Genomic DNA, 17,675 nt, shown 5'->3' with positions numbered 1-17,675 from the left:
TGCCACCACCCTCCTCTCCCCATCCAAGTTGACCGGCAGAGCAAGAGGTCATGGGAAGGACCGGTTGCCATGGTGACATGTGTGTGATAAGACTCTGGGGTTCCCTGTTGTAGTTCTGAACCTTACTCAGCCAGTGGTCCACACACAGAGCTGGTGTGACTCTTGAGAAATTCCATGGATGTGTGATGCTGTATCCAGAACTTGAGAGTCTGTGCCACTTATGATCTGAGCCGGTGGGGGGAAGGAGGGAAAGAGGGATGTCTGCACAATTTGGGGTGGGGTGGGATGAGGTGAGGGGGAATCCAAGTTCTCAAGCCCCTTGGCCGTTACATCTCACTGAGTACTATTCTGGAAAAACTCGATGGTGCAGGCAGGGCCCAGGTGAAATCTCTGGGCCTGTGTCTTTGGATGGAATTCTCTGACATAAGAATTCTCTAGTGACGTAACTCCACCTGGCCAGCATTCCATATTGCCCCAGATTCTTGGTCCCTGGCCTATTCCAAGCCACAGTGTAGACAGCGATGGTCACCAAACCTTTTCCCCCCATTGGCATTGGCTCCTTTTCCAACGCTGGGATGGGCCACAGGGTGAATTCCTCTACCCATTGGGTGATGGGAGTGTTTTGTTGGAACTTTTCAGAAATGGCAGCAGTAGAAGTTCAGGGCTGAGATTGTAACAATGGGCCTGCCACACATTTTTTTTTTTTCTCCCTGCCTGAAACTGTGTGTCAAGAGTTGATCTCTAGAGAGGAAGTAGGTACCCCCAATGGGAAACTTCTTCCAACTGAGTGAGGACCCAATGTACGAGCGTAATCTAGACGTCAACGTGTTTAGTTTTTTTGTGTTTTTTTTCTACGTTGTGTATATAATTATATATAGAGATAGACTTGTGTAAACACCTCCTACAAACACACACACACACACCCTCTACACACACCAAGATGCGTGTGCTCGATGTATATTTCTCGTCTTTCTTGCTCTCAAGTCGGAACTTAACATTTGTGATATCCGTGTGGGAAATTCTCGAAGTACTGCAAAAACCGTGTTGAAATAAGAAATACTCAATATTGTCAAATAACTCGTGATTGTCTTGCCACCAATAAAAAAAAAGAAATAATAATGCATAGATGTGTTAAAACTACAGGCAAAATTAGCCCAGGGGAATGATCTCTACTACTATTACTACTACTACTTCACTATGTACCTATATGCACGGGTGTGCGGCGTTTCCTCCCTCCCCCACCCCTCCACCCCTGCAGACACACCCCCAAAGTGGTGCTTGTTGACAGTCGCTTACTTACCTCGTGAGAATTTTTATAGGAGTCCAAGTGGGCCTCCTTGCTGGTGCACGGGCCCATGCATGAGTGCAAATGTGTGTGTGTGTGTGTCTATGGTGGATTCGTGTTTTCTTGGCACTGAATAATAGCTTTTTCTTAAAAAAAAAAAAAAAACAAAAAACCCCAAACCATCCTGTAAAACAAGTAGCAACTCCAAGTTCTTTCTCATGTACACACAATGCAAGGTACCAGGCATGGTATATTGTTGCTGCAGAAGCAGAGAGAGAGAGAGAGAGAGAGAGAGAGGTTAGGATGATGTTGGATGGGACATGGTGTTAGCAAGTCTGTGCACGACCATTTCTGGAGACACCCCCCCCCTTGGCCTCTGGTCCTCCCTTCTGTCAGCTTGCTCGTTCCGTTCCTTCTTGGAGTCTACTCAGGCAAGCAGATCTCTCTCACAGAATTGTGTTTGGTTTCTCGGCTCTAGTCTTGTGTGGGAGCTGCCACCGTCCTCTTCCTGATAGGTGGGACTTGGCCTCTGAGTTAAGGGTGGATGGTAACCTGGTTAGGTTCCCTGGACGCTGTCCTGACTTTCCCCGTGGCTCCCGTGCATTAGGTGCTGGAAATGGAGTTGCAGTTAGAAGGTTCCAGGTTAGCCAGCTGGGTGGACCAGAGGCCTGACGGCCTCTCTTCCTGCCACCCTCTGGAGACCTTCTGTAATGTCCCCAGGGCCTCCAGTTAGATCAGATCAGCTCTGGGAAGAGTGTGTGTGTGTGTGTGTGTGTGTGTGTGTGTGTGTGTGTGTGTGTGTGTGTGGCCCGGGACAGAGAGGCCACGGGAGGGGCAGCTGCCGGGCAATCTTGTGCCCAAACCCTACCTGTGTCACAGATGAGAGAGAACCAAGACCAAGACCGAGTGAAAGGGGCCGGGGGTGGGGCGGGGGAGGCGCCTGGCTAGGCACATGTGTGCCCTTTCCCCCTCGAGCTCTCTCTGATTTCCTTAGGACTTAAGCTTTTCTTCCCGGTGTGGACGGGTGGTGAGAGGCGGCTCCCCCCTCCCCACCCCAGGTGTCTGTGGGGTGTGTTCTACTTCTTTCCTCCCTTTCCCTGGGCCTGTCCTGCCCAGCGATGGGCTGCCTGAGACTGCACACAGGGTGTATCCATCTTTCACGGGCTCGGAGGGTACAGTTGACCATCTTGACTTGACATTCAACTGTGTGTAAAAAAAAAAAAATGTGGAAAAGACTCAGCATGTTGGTCAAACAATAAACTGTCCTCAATTCTCAGCACAAAGCCTCCGGTGTAATGTTTCTCCAGGGGTGCAAGTGTATACGGGGGTCCAGGCCCTGTCTCCACCCTGGGCAATGCAGCTCCCTATATGCTCTTGGCCCTTTCTTCTTCCCCCTCCTCCTCCTCCTCCCCCTCCTCTTCCCCTCCCTCTCCTCCCCCTCCCCCTTCTCCTCTCCCTCCTCCTTCTCTTCCCTCTCCTCCTCACCTGAGCTCCGTGGAGCACTGTTCTCCAACCCACCCCACAGCAGGCACCTCAGGTCTCAAGTCATCTTTAGACTAAGCTGAGCCGGGCGCTGGTGGCTCACGCCTGTCATCCTAGCTGAACTCAGGAGGCTGAGATCTGAGGATCACGGCTCAAAGCCAGCCCAGGCAGAAAAGTCTGTGAGACTTCTCTCCAATAAACCACTCAGAAAACTGGAAGGCGCTGTGGCTCAAGTGGTAGAGCACTCACCTTGAGCTGAGGAGGTGAGGGACAGTGCCCAGGCCCAGAGTTCAAATCCCACCACTGACAAGGTAAGACACAAAGGCGAAGATCAGGTGCGGAATCGCCCTACCCTGAGCACATTGGAATGCCATTCTTCAAGTGCGACTGCACCAGCCACCCTTTCCCCTTTAACGATTCTGAAGGTTTGGGAACAACTCACCATGAAAGGCGGGGTAGGTGGCTGTGCCTTCTCCCTGCCCTTCCTCCACCCCATCTGTCCTGGGAGTGACTTGTCACAGATCGTCAGTCTGTCTGTCATGTGCTCTGGGGCAAGACAGCATGGTCGTGCGCTCAGGTGACTTGCTCTGGGTGGGAATCTTCACACGCCCTCCCGCGTGAACTCAGCAAACCATTCGTGCTAGTTAATGCTTTGGGCCAGACAGCTTGTATTTATTTACCAAGTACTCATCATTTACAAAAGTGATAAAAAGACAGATGTTGCTCGGCTCCGGTGGCTCACGCCTGTCATCCTAGCTACTCAGGAGGCGGAGATCTGAGGATCGTGGTTTGAAGCCAGCCCAGGCAAGAAAACTCCATGAGACTGATCTCCAATGAACTACTCAAAATAATAAGAAGAAGAAGAAAAAGAAGGAAAAGAGGAGGAGGAGGAGGAGGAGGAGGAGGAGGAGGAAGAGGAGGAGGAGGAAGGAAAGAAAAAAGCTGGAAGTGGCATGCTCAGGGACGGTGCCCAGGCCCTGAGTTCAAGCCCCAGGACAGGCAAAAAGAAAAAAAAAAAAGACAGATATTTAAGACAACCCAGAGCACCACTCTAAATAGAAAACCTTGTTTTCAAAACACGAATGAAAGAAAAAAAATCTACACACTTCCAAAATCTACAGAAAACGTGCACTGCCCCAGTGCTCTGGCTGAGGACAGGTATTGGGGGTGGGGGGGAACAGTTACTGAAGCGTTCCCTGAAGCCCCCACCCCCTCTCCGCCCCAGGATAGCCAGCGTCACCCCCAGAACACACCAGGACTCCGGGGTCCCCTGGATGTGGTGAGTGGCGTTGAATGGATGGGGTGGACGGGTCACTGGGCTGGTGAGGACGGCAGCCTGCTGTCTGCACGCAGGGGACCCGGCCTGCCCACGCGTGTCAGAGCGTGTCGCCGCGGCCCGGCCCCGCTGCCCGTGAACGCCAGGGGCCACCGGAGACCAACTGTCTTTGCCAATAGGGAGACTGATTTCGGGGGGGGGGGGGGTGCGGTGAGGGGGTTAAAAAAAAGCCACGAAAGCCAAGAAGCAGAGGGACGGGCAATCTCTCGGGTGGTAGCCACCTGCTCTGCACAGGCGCATTACGACGTCCCGAGACGTTGGCCCGCCACTGAGCGCGAGGCAGAGGGGATGGAACACACCCTGGGGTCCACGGTGATGTGCTTCTAGAACAATGAGATACTAGGCACGTTTTGTACACGTGTTTATCAACCCAGAAAACCACAGCCCTTCTTCAAAGCTGTCGTTCTTTCTCTCTGACACTAATGCTCACACACACACACACTCACACACACACACACACACACACACACACACACACACACACATACACACTCCCTTCCTCTCAGGCGATCTTGGCCAGCCACTTCTCCAGGTCCCGGATGTCGGCAGAGGCTGGGTCCCCTTTGCCGACCTTGGCGCTACACTCCAGGAACTCCACTTTGAGGGGCAGCTGGGAGAATTCGAATTCTTTGCCTTTCTTTCCCAGCTGGGCAGGGGCAGAGCTGGAGCTGTCCAGGGTGCTGGGGGCGGCAGAGCGGGTCACACGCAAGGTGTTGCTGTGGGGATCAAAGGAAGGAAGCCAGGAGGAGGCAAAAGGTTACAGATGGCAGCAGTTAAGTCCCGCCAGTTCCTGAGTTACTTCAGCCCTCCCTGGAGACCTGGTCATAAAGCTCTACATCTTTGCAGCCTGACTGGGAGCATGGCAAGGGCCAGCAGTGCTCTCTCATATTCATCCGGCCCAGGGCCTCCTTCTAGCCTCCCGAACGATCTTTAGAATAGCGTTTTTAGCTGGGTGCCAGTGGTTCATGCCTGTCATCCTAGCTACATAAAGAGGCCGAGATCTGAAGATGGAGGTTCGAAGCCAGCCTGGGCAGGAAAGGTCCATGAGACGCTTATCTCCAATAAAATGCTCTCGGAAAACCTAGAAGTGGCACTGTGGCTCACGTGGTACATCCTTGAGCACAAAGAGGCTCGGGGACAGCGTGCAGGCCCAGAGTTCAAGCCCCAAGACTAGCAAAAAAAAAACAACCCAAAAAACAGTTTGAGGCCAGCGTGGGCTACACAGAGAATTGGAGGCCGGTCTGAGTGACAGGGTGAGACCCGTCTCAAAATGAAGCACCCCAGGCTCCTGATGTAACTGCTTTAGCCTTCACAATTTTTCCGGGTTTTACTGTAGTACCTGCTAGTTAAGGATACCGCCGTCTGAGTTGTTTCTTTTGACCCTTGCTAAAAATCATGTGTCCGCAGGTTCTTGGCACAATGGCCAGTAGTGCCGACAACCCCAAGACAGGGCACAGTAACAGCACACAGGGTGACACGCAGGGTCAGGCAGGGCCAGAAGCCAGGGCCAGCAACTCTTTACTTTGTAAAGAGCCAGAAATGAAAGGCTCGGGGCTCTGTGGGCCACTTCCGGCCTCATTTTTCTCCATTTCTCCCTGGGCGAGCGTTTGCCCACATTCTTCTACCTCTAGGTGTGTGTGGGATGTGATCAGTGGCCACACACTAGATGGCTCTATCAGGGGCTGGTTAAACAGTAAACCCCAGGAAGTCACAGGAAAAAGACACTCTTAGAGCTGAATTTATAGATTTCCCTCATCAGATCTGGTTTTTTTTTTAAGAGAAAAATATCCTTACCTAAAAGCACAAAGAAAATGAAGCCTGCTTTACTATGCTGTTTTTTGTTGTTTTTTTCCTGCCAGTCCTGGGGCTTGAACTCGGGGCCTGGGCACTGTCCCTGAGCTGCTTTTTGCTTAAGGTTAACATCCTACCACTTGAGCCACAGCGCCACTCTGGGCTTTTTCTGTGTTATATAGTAGTACTCAGGAATTGAACCCAGGGCTTCATGCATGCTAGGAAAGCACTCTACCCCTGAGCTACACTTCCAGTCCCTATACTATTTCTTCTGCTAAAACTCCAGCTTGTTCTTATAAACTGGTACAATATGAGGGTACACTGGATTCCTTCAAATTCAGATATTTAGAGCTCTGTTTATATGGTTTTTGTTTTTGTTGGTCACAAGGGCTGATTTCTGGGCCTGGGCGCTGTCTCTCACCTTTTCAGCTCAAAGTAAGAGCTCTACCACTTGAGCCACACCACCACTTCTGGTTTTTTCTGCTTATGTGGTGCTGAGGACCGGGGCCTCATGCATGCCAGGCAAGCGCTCTACCACTGAGCCGCCTTCCCAGCCCCAGTTTATACATTCTTAAACACTAAAAATGATAAATAACATTGTCAAGTAACTTGAAAAAAATTGGCTACCAACAGTGCCACAGATGGTTACATTCTTCCTATGTTTTGTTTTTACTTCCAATTCTGTCAACAGTTTCGATTTGTTTTTCTTCGACTATTCTCCCTAATCCTCAGCTTTTCTGCATTTTTTACTTAATTGCTTTTGATGGAGTGCATTTTAACACTAATGCTTTGCTGCGTGGCCAACATAAACTTTCACTCCCTGGAGCAACGCTGTTCTGAACTCGGTGTGTTGAAAGTAGTTCCAGTTTCCAAAACTTCTCCTTCCAACTATCAAAGTGTGGGTAAGAGCGGTTCAAAGGAATTGAGCTAATGGCTCCCATAAACCTTTCCTTGACATCGTAAAGTAGCCGGGCGCCAGTGGCTCAGGCCTGTCATCCTAGCTACTCAGGAGGCTGAGATCTGAGGATCATGGTTCAAAGCTAGTCTAGGCAGAAAAGTCCATGAGACTCTTATCTCCCATGACCCACCAGAAAACCAGAAGTGGTACTGTAGTTCAAGTGGTAGGGAGCTGGCCTTGAGCTGAAGAGCTGAGGGACAGCGCCCAGACCCAGAGTTCAAGCCCCATGACCAACCAAAAAAAGAAAAAAAGTATAATCGCCCATCACTGCTTTTTGTTTCCACTAACAGTTCTTTTTGTGAATTTAACAGGGGTTATTTCACACCATTCTTCACCCATAACTGCTCAAGAGAACCTGGGCACAGGTACTTTGGGGTAGGCACACTGGCGCATTTATTAGGTACTTACAGTTCCTTCTCGAGCTGCTGCTGAATTAACTTCGCTGACTTGGCCATTGCAATATCTGTAAAGAAATAAAACACAGCCGTATTTATACCACAGTGGGTCTTCTCACACAGGAGGAAAACTCCGGCTTAAACCAGTAAGTGTCTCTTCTCTTCCTTTTTTTCTGTCCGTCATGGGGCTTGAACTCTGGGCCTGGGCACTGTCCCTCAGCTCAAAAGCAAGCGCTCTACCACTTGAGCCACAGCGCCACTTCCAGTTTTCTGGTGGTTCATTGGAGAGAAGAGTCTTGCAGATTTTCCTTGCCCAGACTGGCTTTGCACCATGATCTTCAGATCTCAGCCTCCTGGGCAGCTAGGATGACAGGCGTGAGCCACCGGCGCCCGGCTTCCTTGCTTCCTCTTCTGAGAGATCGTATCACAGCATCCTTGTCTATGAGAATAAATGCTTTTACACTATGGGCATTCCCCAAAAGAAAGCTCTAAAACATGTTGGTGTTAAGGCTGATGAACCGAAAATGGATTAAACTTAAGTTTTCTCCACCCCCTACAGGCCTTTCAGTATGTATATTTGTCCAGTTGGTTTCACGAGAAGAAAGCTCGATGGGAAGGAGTCCAGAAAAGACCAGCTCATCTCTTTTGCTCTACAGCCAACAGAAAGAAAGCGCAGCTGAATGGCGTTCAGACAGAGACCTTTGCAGGAGTTACCCACGCTGAAGGAGAACCATTCCTGCCAACTCCCCTTCATGAAACTGGCTGAATGGTAACATTCAGCAAGTGATTTGGTAGAATCACTTATAAGGTTACAAACAGCCGGGTGCCGGTGGCTCACGCCTGTCATCCCAGCTACTCAGGGAGGCTGAGATCTGACGATCACAGTTCAAACCCAGGCCGGGCAAGGAAAGTCCGTGACACTCTGATCTCTAATAGATCACCAGAAAACCGGAGGTGGCGCTGTGGCTCAAGTGGTAGAGCGCTCGCCTTGAGCTGAAGAGCTCAGGGACAGAACCCAGGCCCAGAGTTCAAGCTCCACGACCAGTAAAAAAATAAGAAATTAGAAAGAATTAAAAAGCATTTAGGATTTAAATGCTTCCGTGTCTATGCCGTTCCCACAATGGCCTCCAACTGTAACAGGAACAGCGGAGTGTGGGCTGAGCTCCCATACAAGTCGGAAACTGGGAAGGCACCTTGCTTATTGCAGGCTATGAGGAAGGATGGGGCGCTCTTCAGACCCACGCTGTCGAGGAGGACTTGGTACAGAAACTCGGCCACGTCTTTTACCTCGCGCTGGAATGCTGCACTGTCCACCACAAACACAATCGCCCTGTGGGGAGAGCAGGCAGAACCATCATCAGTACCTTAAGCAACCAAAAACAAAGCTGGGCGCCGGTGCCTCACGCCTGTCATCCTAGCTACTCAGGAGGCTGAGATCTGAGGGTCGCGGTTCAAAGCCAGCCAGGGCGGGAAAAGTCTGTGAGTCCCTTATCTCCAATGAATCACTCAGATCAATCATCCTTTAAGAAACAATGCCTGAGCGCTGGTGTAGCTCAGTGACACTGGGAAATGATGCCAACCCGCTCACCCCATGAGTATGACATCACCCAGAAAGGGCTGAGTCTGAGTCTACATTCCTTCTCTCCTAGAGACCTGGCTGCTTCCAGAACTCCACTGGCACACACAGTGCGTCAGTTTCACCAAATCTGCTTCCTTCCTGCTTACCTGGCTGAAGCCTTAAACCGATCTAGGAACTGAAGCCTCAAGCTCTCGTGCCCGGGAAGGTCAATCAAGGTCAGGCTGTTGCCCTGCGGATGGCAGCGATAACATCACGTTAGTGTTTCCTTCCAATTCCGTGTTCACTTTTACTGTCGGATTTGGGCAGCCAGACTGGTGCCTAACTGTTCATGAATGAATGCAACGAAGGTTCGTTGTATGAACAAGGTTCGTTGTTGTTAATAAGTCGAACGGATGCTCATGGAGCACATTCTAATGTGCCATTGCACCCAGCCACTGAGTGAAACCACAATACTCCAATCTCTACCTCCCAGGTGGAGCCGGGATTACAGTCTTGAGCTACCGTGCCTGGCTTGTGCCCATTCTTGATCTAAGCCCTAATGGGCATTTCACACCCTCATCCACCTCAGCTATGGTGGAGTGTCTCATGTATTGTACTTATCACACCCACTTCTTGTGTTTTGTCTGTGGCCAACCATAACCAGAAGGAAATCTGTCACACACACACACACACACACACACACACACACACACTCACTCACACACACACACACACACACACACACACGACAGTTCCAGTTGGATCCCTTACAACCTTTCAGATCACCTGGGCAGTTTTCTGTAAGTGGATATAAATGTCAACTAGCATTTTTTTTTAGGTCCGAGACTGGGACTCGAACTCGGTACCTGATGCTTTTACTCACTGGCTGGTGCTCTACTGAGTCACACCTCCAACCCTGCTTTTTTTTTTTTTTTTTTCAAATACTCATTCTTCATGACCACATGTTGAGACACATGTCAATCAATGCTGTGCTATACACAGTACAACTGGGTAGGTTCCCACGTAAGAAGAGACTAGATCTAACATCAGTGGGCGGAAGAGGAAGAGGTAAAAGAAGGAAGTATTTCCATACTTTTCTTTTTGTCAGTCATGGGCCTTGAACTCTGGGCCTGGGTCCTGTCCCTCAGCTCTTCAGCTCAAGGCGAGTGCTCTACCACTTGAGCCACAGCGCCACTTCCGGCTTTTTTCTGCTTATGTGGTGCTGAGGAATCAACTCCACGGCCTCATGCATGCGAGGCAAGCGCTCTACCACTGAGCCACCTTCCCAGCCCCTCCATACTTCTTTAAAGGACGTAATTGATGCTCACTTCAGAACTCACGGTAGGGAAGCGGTGACATTGTGCAAAAGGACATTTACTCATTACTCGTAACCCCTCTGTACATCGTCTTTATAATAACAATAAAAAAATTTTAAAAAATTAGAATGAAAAAAAAAGAACTCACAGAAAAGCTGGAAAGAAAAGGAAACTTTAATAACAAAATACAAGCTGGTGCCCACTTCCTCAGGTCTGGATGCCATTCTAGAACTACCAGAGAACACTTACCTTGTTGTTGTTGACTTTGTACAAAGCAGAGCTCTCCGTGATGGATGTCTGCGTGTCTCTGTAATGGCCTGTGAGCAGCTGTGGAAACGAGGAGAGATGAGAGAGTGGACTTTCTTTGAAGGTCCTTTCCCTCTGCTGCTGAGTGACATTCTGTTACCCGACCAAGTGTGAACTAACTGGATGTGGCACGCTGGCTTCCGTGTCTCCAAGTGTTCGGTCATCCTTAGCCACAGAATCCTAACACAAAACCCTTCAATTTGGGTAAAGACTATGTATCGGCATCTGATGAGAACAGCAAAAACCCAGAAATGGCTGTACATCTTCAGTTTTATCGGTTTTTCCACAAGTTCTTCTGTCCTCAAAATAAGTCAGAAATTAATTCCCCAATGTGACGGCCTACGTATCTTTTACAAAGGGACGCCAAGAGCTCACAGTGGAAAGTTTAAGAAGTTAACATCAAAAGCACTTACCCTGACAAACAAGAGTGTCTTCCCCGCGTCACAGAGGCCAACCAGGAGAACAGCTCTCTGGCTGCTCTTTCTGCTCCAGACGAACTTCCAGAACACTAGAGAACACAGGACAGCAGCCCACGTTACAAATAATAGCCAACAGTACTGACAGACGCCTACCACAGTAGACCACGAACTTTTATGCTTCCTAAGCCATCACGATGCTTACTTACTGTGCCTGTGAGCATGTGCTCACACTCAACGAAGACAGTGTTAAAGAAAGACACTGATCTTGAGGGCCAGTGACTTGCTCTGGCACAAAACAAGTTTGATGGACAAAACTTGTCTTGGGGGATGGACCCCTATTTTGGTGGGGGCATGTGACAGAATCCATAAAGATGGGTAGCCTGAACCTCAATGACTCAAAAGCTCAACTTTAAGAAGCTCTGGGCCCTAATCACAAGACAGTGTAAGGCCAACCTTGAAACCTTGGGCCCTGTGAACGAAACAGTGTACAGCGCGCCAAGAGTGGTTTCAACGTACCAGATGTTGGAATATCTCATCCTTGGGGAGAATTTGGGCCAAATCCCAACTTAACCTTTTCATCCTCAAGGCCCGTGATTGTGAAAAGCACCCCATTACCAGCTGTGTGCCTGCATCCATGTCCCTGTTGTGGTGTGCTGTGCTATGGGGCGGGGGGAGTTGTGTACCATCTACCATCTATCTTTCCTTCACCTTCCTTTACTGATAAAGGTGGCTAAGTCCTCAAGTCCTTTATTTTTTTGTGAGAAGAACATCAAGAACTCACTCAGCCGGGTGCCGGTGGCTCACGCCTGTCATCCTAGCTACTGGGGAGGCTGAGATTTGGGGATCACGGTTCAACACTAACAGGGGCAGAACATCTGTGAGACTCATCTCCAGTGAACCACCAGAAAACCAGAAGTGGTGCTGTGGCTCAAGTGGTAGAGCACTCACCTTGAGCTGAAGAGCTGAGGGACAGTGCCCAGGCCCTGAGTTCAAGCCCCACGACTGACACACACACACACACACACACACACACACACACACACACACACACACACACACACACACACACACACACACTCAACCCCTAAGACTTCTCAATTAAGTACCCAAGGGCAGGGCTAAGAGCACTGAGGACAGCACCTGTTTCACCCCAGCACCGGGAGGCCACTCTGGAGGTCTCCAAGAAGCAGGGGAGGGGAGGGTAAGGGGGGGTCTCCTGGGGTTCCCCTTTAGACAAGAGGGTGGGTGGATGGGGGAAAGAGAGGGTGTCAGTCTCCCGGTTCTGCTTTTGTGTTGGTGCCAGGCCTGGGGCTCGAACTCAGGGCCTGGGCGCTGTCCCTGCTTAGGTGGTGCTGAGGAATCGAACCCAGGGCCTGAACCACCTGCCCAGGCCCCCCCCTCCCCAACCCCCAGTCTCCCCATGCTGGACGCCCCACCCCCAGCTCCTCAGCATCCACATCCGGGTCCTGGGAGCCGAAGCGCGGCCCTCAGCCCGGGCCCTGCGCCCCCCCCACCTCCCCCCCACGCGCCCCCAACTTTACCCAGCGTCAACAGCACGGCCAGGAGCGCCGCCGCCGCCGACAGCAGCGTGGGGTCCTGCCGCTGCAGCTCCCGCCGCCAGGAATCCAGATAGGGCTGGAAAGTGCCGCCGCCCTCTCCCACCCGCCGGGACTCCACCGAAGCCATGGATGGAGGGATGGGATGGGAGCGCCAAGTGGTCTTCACAGTCGTAAAAGCGACGTGGCGCGACGGGGGCTGGTGGAAAGTAGCTGTGCGACGCCGCCGCCGGGGAGCGGAGCCTCATGGGAGTGGTAGTTTCTCCCGGCTCCTCCCTTGAAGTGCCTGATGGGAGTTGTAGTCCCCCCCCAACTACATTTCCGCCGTCTCCTCCTTTGAAGTGCCTGATGGGAGTTGTAGTTCTTGAAAGCACAGGGGGCCGCCGCGGAACCCGGAAGACGCCGCTGAGGTGCCGCCGCCGGGTCCGCCAGAGAGCGCTCCGGCCTTTCATTGTTTCTTAAACTTCTCTCAGTGTATCGAACCGTATTGACATTGTAAACAGTCTGAGTCTACTAGTCTGACAGCTCCAGTAGAGAGTAAGTAAACAATGAGTATCACTTTGGCCAGCTCCTAAGCCTTGTCATTATACATAAAATACTATATATATCATATTCCTATGTGTAATGTAGCATGCATAATATAATGTTATATAATCTGCATTATAGATAAGGTACACAATATGTTTTATATATAGTGTTATATAATGTATATAATATAATATGTAATATTATATATAATATGTATTGTATATAATTATATGCATTATAAAATATATAATTACTATATATAATTATTATATATAATTATATATTATATTATTATATATAATATAATATAATATATAGTAGCTATATATTGTATTATTTATATAATATATAATTACTATATGTTATATTATATTATTATTTATAATTATTTATATAATATAATATAACATATTACATTATATGTTAATTATATTATATTATCATATACAATTATATATTATATAACATATTATATAATATATGATATATTATATAATAATATTATATATTATATATAATTATATAATATGTATAATTATATATGTTATATATTATACATATATAATAGATAATATATAATATAACATATACTATATGTTATATATAATAAAATATATAATAAATATATAATATATAATGTATAACATGTAATATACAATTATATAATATATGGGTGGGTATGTGCATATATATGTATGTGTAGCATATATAATATGTTATACAATATGTAATATAATAATATATAATAACACATATAAATGGGGGTTGGGGAGAGGGTGGGGGAGAAGTTGTGGAGGGAAGGGATAGTAGAAAAAATATATTAAAAATAACATGTAAATACATGTGAGTTATATATAAATATATAAATATATAATATCCTATATGATTATATATACTATATGTCATATAGTATACTATGTTAATATATAATGTATAACATAGTATATAATATATATGCCAAATAATGTGACATGTATTGTATTATATATATATATATGTATTTGTCATTAAGTAGATATAAATGTAAATAGGTAGAAATTGCTTAGCAGTTCAGAGAACTAGATTAGAAAGACAAACAATTGGGCTCCAGCTCTGCTTTACCCTCTGATAGAAACCACAAAATAACTCTCTTTTATTTATTTATTTTTTGGGGGGGTCTGGTCGTGGGGCTTGAACTCTGGGCCTGGACGCTGTCCCCCAGCTCTTCAACTCAAGGCAAGCGCACTACCACTTGAGCCACAGCGCCACTTCCGGCTTTTTTTTTTCTGCTTATGTGGTGCTGAGGAATCGAACCCAGGATCTCATGGATGCCAGGCAAGCGCTCTACCACTGAGCCACCTTCCCAGCCCCACAAAATAAATTTTTAAAATGATGTATTTATTCACTTATTTTTTTTCATTTTATTTTTTTTAAAGATACTATCTTCCCACTGTCTTTTCCTGTCAGGGTCTCCAAAGGGCCACCAAGAACAGCTCTCTGCCTGCTCTTGTCTGCTCCAGCTAACTTCCAGAACTCTGTGGACTAGAGATGAAGGAAGAGGAAGAGGAGGAGGAGGAGGAGGGAGAAGAGAGAAGAAAGAAGAAGAAAGTACAAGGTTGGTTGTGGTGGCCTACTGCTGTGTGGTCAGTAAGAGGTGTCTGTATGGTGCTTTTCACTTCATGGGATGTTGTGTAGAAGAAGGGATGAAATGAGTAACACAAACAGCTCTTGAGATCTTCTCTGGGATCTCCGCTTGGTCTGTCTGTGAGGTGAGCTTCCCACAAACATTGTAAGGAGCCCAGAACCCAAGTCCTGAAGGGTGAGCTTAGCCTCTGTGGATGTGTCCTGTGGAAAAATAAGAGTACCAGCAAATGACACGTACTGGATCATTTGTTGTCTCTCCGTTGTCCAGGACTGCTTTTGCAAACCCACATGACTGTGTGAAAGAGAGAAACCTGGAAAAATCCATGCACCTAAGGGCCTAGGGCTACCGAGAACTTCAGCTATTACTCTTGCTGGAGGAAAGTAGACCTTGCTCAGCCAGGTAGGAACCTAGGTGGCCAATACCTCCAACTTTGCAAGAGAATCTAGAAAGATACTTGGATTTTGTTGTTGTTGTTGCTAAATGAGACGTTTTCCACTTCTAAATATCCAGTAGGTTAATTGAAAATATTCAGAGATTTGTGGTGGAATTAAAAGACCTCTTGGGGTGAGGCATGGCCAGGATAGAAGTTCCATTCACCTTCTTTCTTGCTTAAGCAGGTGTTGTTGCTCTAACCCACATAATGAATGGGAAGGAATGTGGGATATAAAAGGCTTGTGAGCCAGGCATGGTGGCTCACGCCTGTCACCCTAGCTACTCAAAAGGCTAAGATCTGAGGATCACAGTTCAAAGCCAGCCCAGGCAGGAAACTCCGTGAGACTCTTCTCTCCAATAAACAACTCAGAAAACCAAAGTGGCGCTGTGGCTCAAGTGGTAGAGCGCTCGCCTTTAGCTGAAGAGCTGAGGGATAGCGCCCAGGCCCAGAGTTCAAGTCCCACAACGGACAAAAAAAAAAAATGGTTTGTGAAATCATAAATGATTTAATGTGATGTGATGGGGTAGATGTGTGGTGATAATTTTGTATGGTGTGTAATGATATTAGAAATACTCAAATGATCCTGGTAGAAAAAAAAAAGTTCCCTACCACCAAAAGGTGGTAAGTGCAAGTTAATATAATGATATCAGAGGTCAATGTCATCAGAAGACTCAAAGTTTATTACAGTTCCATATTGCTACACAGGGCCACATGAAACCTTAATACAAGAATGACGGAAGGGGTGATATTGATCAAGATGCATTGTACTGGGGCTGGGAAGGTGGTTTAGTGGTAGAGTGCTTGCCTTGCATGTATGAGGCCCTGGGTTCCATTCCTCAGCACCACATAAGCAGAAAAAGCCAGAAGTGGCACTGTGGCTCAAGTGGTAGAGCGCTTGCCTTGAGCTGAAGAGCTGAGGGACAGCGCCCAGGCCCAGAGTTCAAGCCCCATGACTGACAAAAACAAAAAACAAAAAAAAATGCATCATACTCGAAAATTAACGTGTTTAGTTGAAACCTCTTTGCACAACTACTTGTAGATAATAATTATTGTTATAAACCCTGCATACATGCAGGGAGCCAAAAGAGAAAAGAACCGTGACTCTCCATCATGGGTTGGGGGTGGAAACATTTTTGATTGAGTGAGAACTGAGACCAAAAAACCCGTGAAAGTTTATGTGTGGAAGATCGGCAATGTGGTTTAAGTGTAGTTCTCCAAAACCAGACCCTGGAGGAAAATAAGAAAAACTCTGGCCTTGAGCTTGGTGTTGTGATCAATGGATATTGAATTGTCAGTTGTAAAATGTATTTAAAAAATTGATAAACAGTCATTTAAGGGCTGGGAAGGTGGCTCAGTGGTAGAGCGCTTGCCTAGCATGCATGAGGTCCTGGGTTCAATTCCTCCACACCACCTAAGCAGAAAAAGCCGGAAGTGGCGCTGTGGCTCAAGTGGTGTGGAGTGTAATTGTTTCTCAAGAGCGGCGTGAGTTTTCCTTTGAGAGGCACAAGTAAACAACTCTGTGAGTTGCTGTAGAAGTGAGCAACACACGGGAGTAAAACACACAGCCCTGGTGGTGGCCTATAGCATCGCTCATAGCTGAGAGAGTCTTGGGGTGCAGCTGCATGATGAGCATGTGCTGGGGAAGATAAAGGGGTGTGGGAAGTTACAACCATGGTACATGGGAATGGGGGTAACATCTAATGGTAATGAGCATTTTTAAAGGAATATAAAATGATGGACCACTATTCTCCATTATTATTACTATTATTATTATTATTTTGGTCATGGGGCTTGAACTCAGGGCCTGGGTGCTGTCCCTGAGCTCTTCAGCTCAAGGCAAGTGTTCTACCACTTGAGCTACAGCGCCACTTCCAGTTTTCTGCTGGTTCACTGGAGATAAGAGTCTCATGGACTCTTCTGCCTAGGCTGGCTTTGAACCGTGATCCTCAGACCTCAGCCTCCTGAGTAGCTAGGATGACAGGCGTGAGCCACCGATTCCCTGCTATTCCCCATTATTTACAATATAAGCAATATACAATCGACTAACAATCTGATTACTACAGAGTTGTTTTTCTGGCTTCCATGGACCTAGTAACCCAATACCGAAAAGATTGAGCCTACATGTAAGGAATGAGTTTGGAATAAAGTAAAAGCTCACAACTATAATCTTAGCTACTCAGAAGATCTGAGGATTACAGTGCTAAGCCAGCCCGAGTAGGAAAGTTGGTGAGATGCTTTTCTCTAATTAACCACTCAAAAGCTGAAATGGAGCTATGGCTCAAATGGCACAACCACTGAGCCTTGAGCAGAAAAAAAAGAAAAAACTAAGGGACAGTACTCAGATCCTGAGTTCAAATCTGATACTGACACACCAAAATAATAATTATTATTATTAATAGTCTTTTATAGACATACTCTGTGCTTGCTAGACACTTTTTCATTCCTTATCCCCTGACAAGTGCACACACACACACACACACACACACACACACACATACACACACACACACACACACATACACACACACACACACACACACACACACACAATAGCCATAGAGATTTGATTGTATTATAATTGCTACACAGGCTCTCTCAGAAAAGGTTCCTCCTTCACTGGACCCAAGACTAGATGGATATCTGAGCATAGAAAGGAGTGTGCGGGTGTTGTTCCGTTGCTTCTGTGTT

At 47.4% G+C, this 17,675-nt stretch overlaps 2 protein-coding genes across 2 annotated transcripts in view; one reads left to right on the top strand and one right to left on the bottom strand.

The window, feature by feature from the left end:
• Positions 1 to 3,411: 3,411 nt before the first annotated feature.
• On the bottom strand, positions 3,412 to 12,628 carry Srprb (SRP receptor subunit beta). Its single transcript, XM_070005440.1, has 7 exons — positions 12,388 to 12,628; positions 10,841 to 10,935; positions 10,371 to 10,448; positions 8,973 to 9,055; positions 8,441 to 8,577; positions 7,261 to 7,315; positions 3,412 to 4,819 (listed from the first exon to the last, which is right to left on the bottom strand). The coding sequence occupies exons 1-7, from the start codon at positions 12,530 to 12,532 to the stop codon at positions 4,606 to 4,608; spliced, it is 807 nt and encodes a 268-aa protein (XP_069861541.1). The 5' UTR covers positions 12,533 to 12,628; the 3' UTR covers positions 3,412 to 4,605.
• A 133-nt stretch (positions 12,629 to 12,761) lies between these two features.
• The window catches only part of Topbp1 (DNA topoisomerase II binding protein 1), an 81,455-nt gene continuing 76,541 nt past the window's right edge, over positions 12,762 to 17,675 (top strand). The window contains exons 1-2 of the mRNA XM_070005434.1: positions 12,762 to 12,939; positions 14,377 to 14,524. The gene's annotated coding sequence lies outside the window, so the exon portion shown is untranslated. The remainder of the gene's footprint in view (positions 12,940 to 14,376; positions 14,525 to 17,675) is intronic.

This window comes from Dipodomys merriami, unplaced genomic scaffold (genome assembly GCF_024711535.1).
Source record: "Dipodomys merriami isolate MVZ:Mamm:240054 unplaced genomic scaffold, mDipMer1.0.p SCAF_68, whole genome shotgun sequence".
Taxonomy (NCBI): Eukaryota; Metazoa; Chordata; class Mammalia; order Rodentia; family Heteromyidae; genus Dipodomys; species Dipodomys merriami.
The sequence above is the reverse complement of the archived record's forward strand: the minus strand, read 5'-3'. Positions and strand labels throughout refer to the sequence as shown.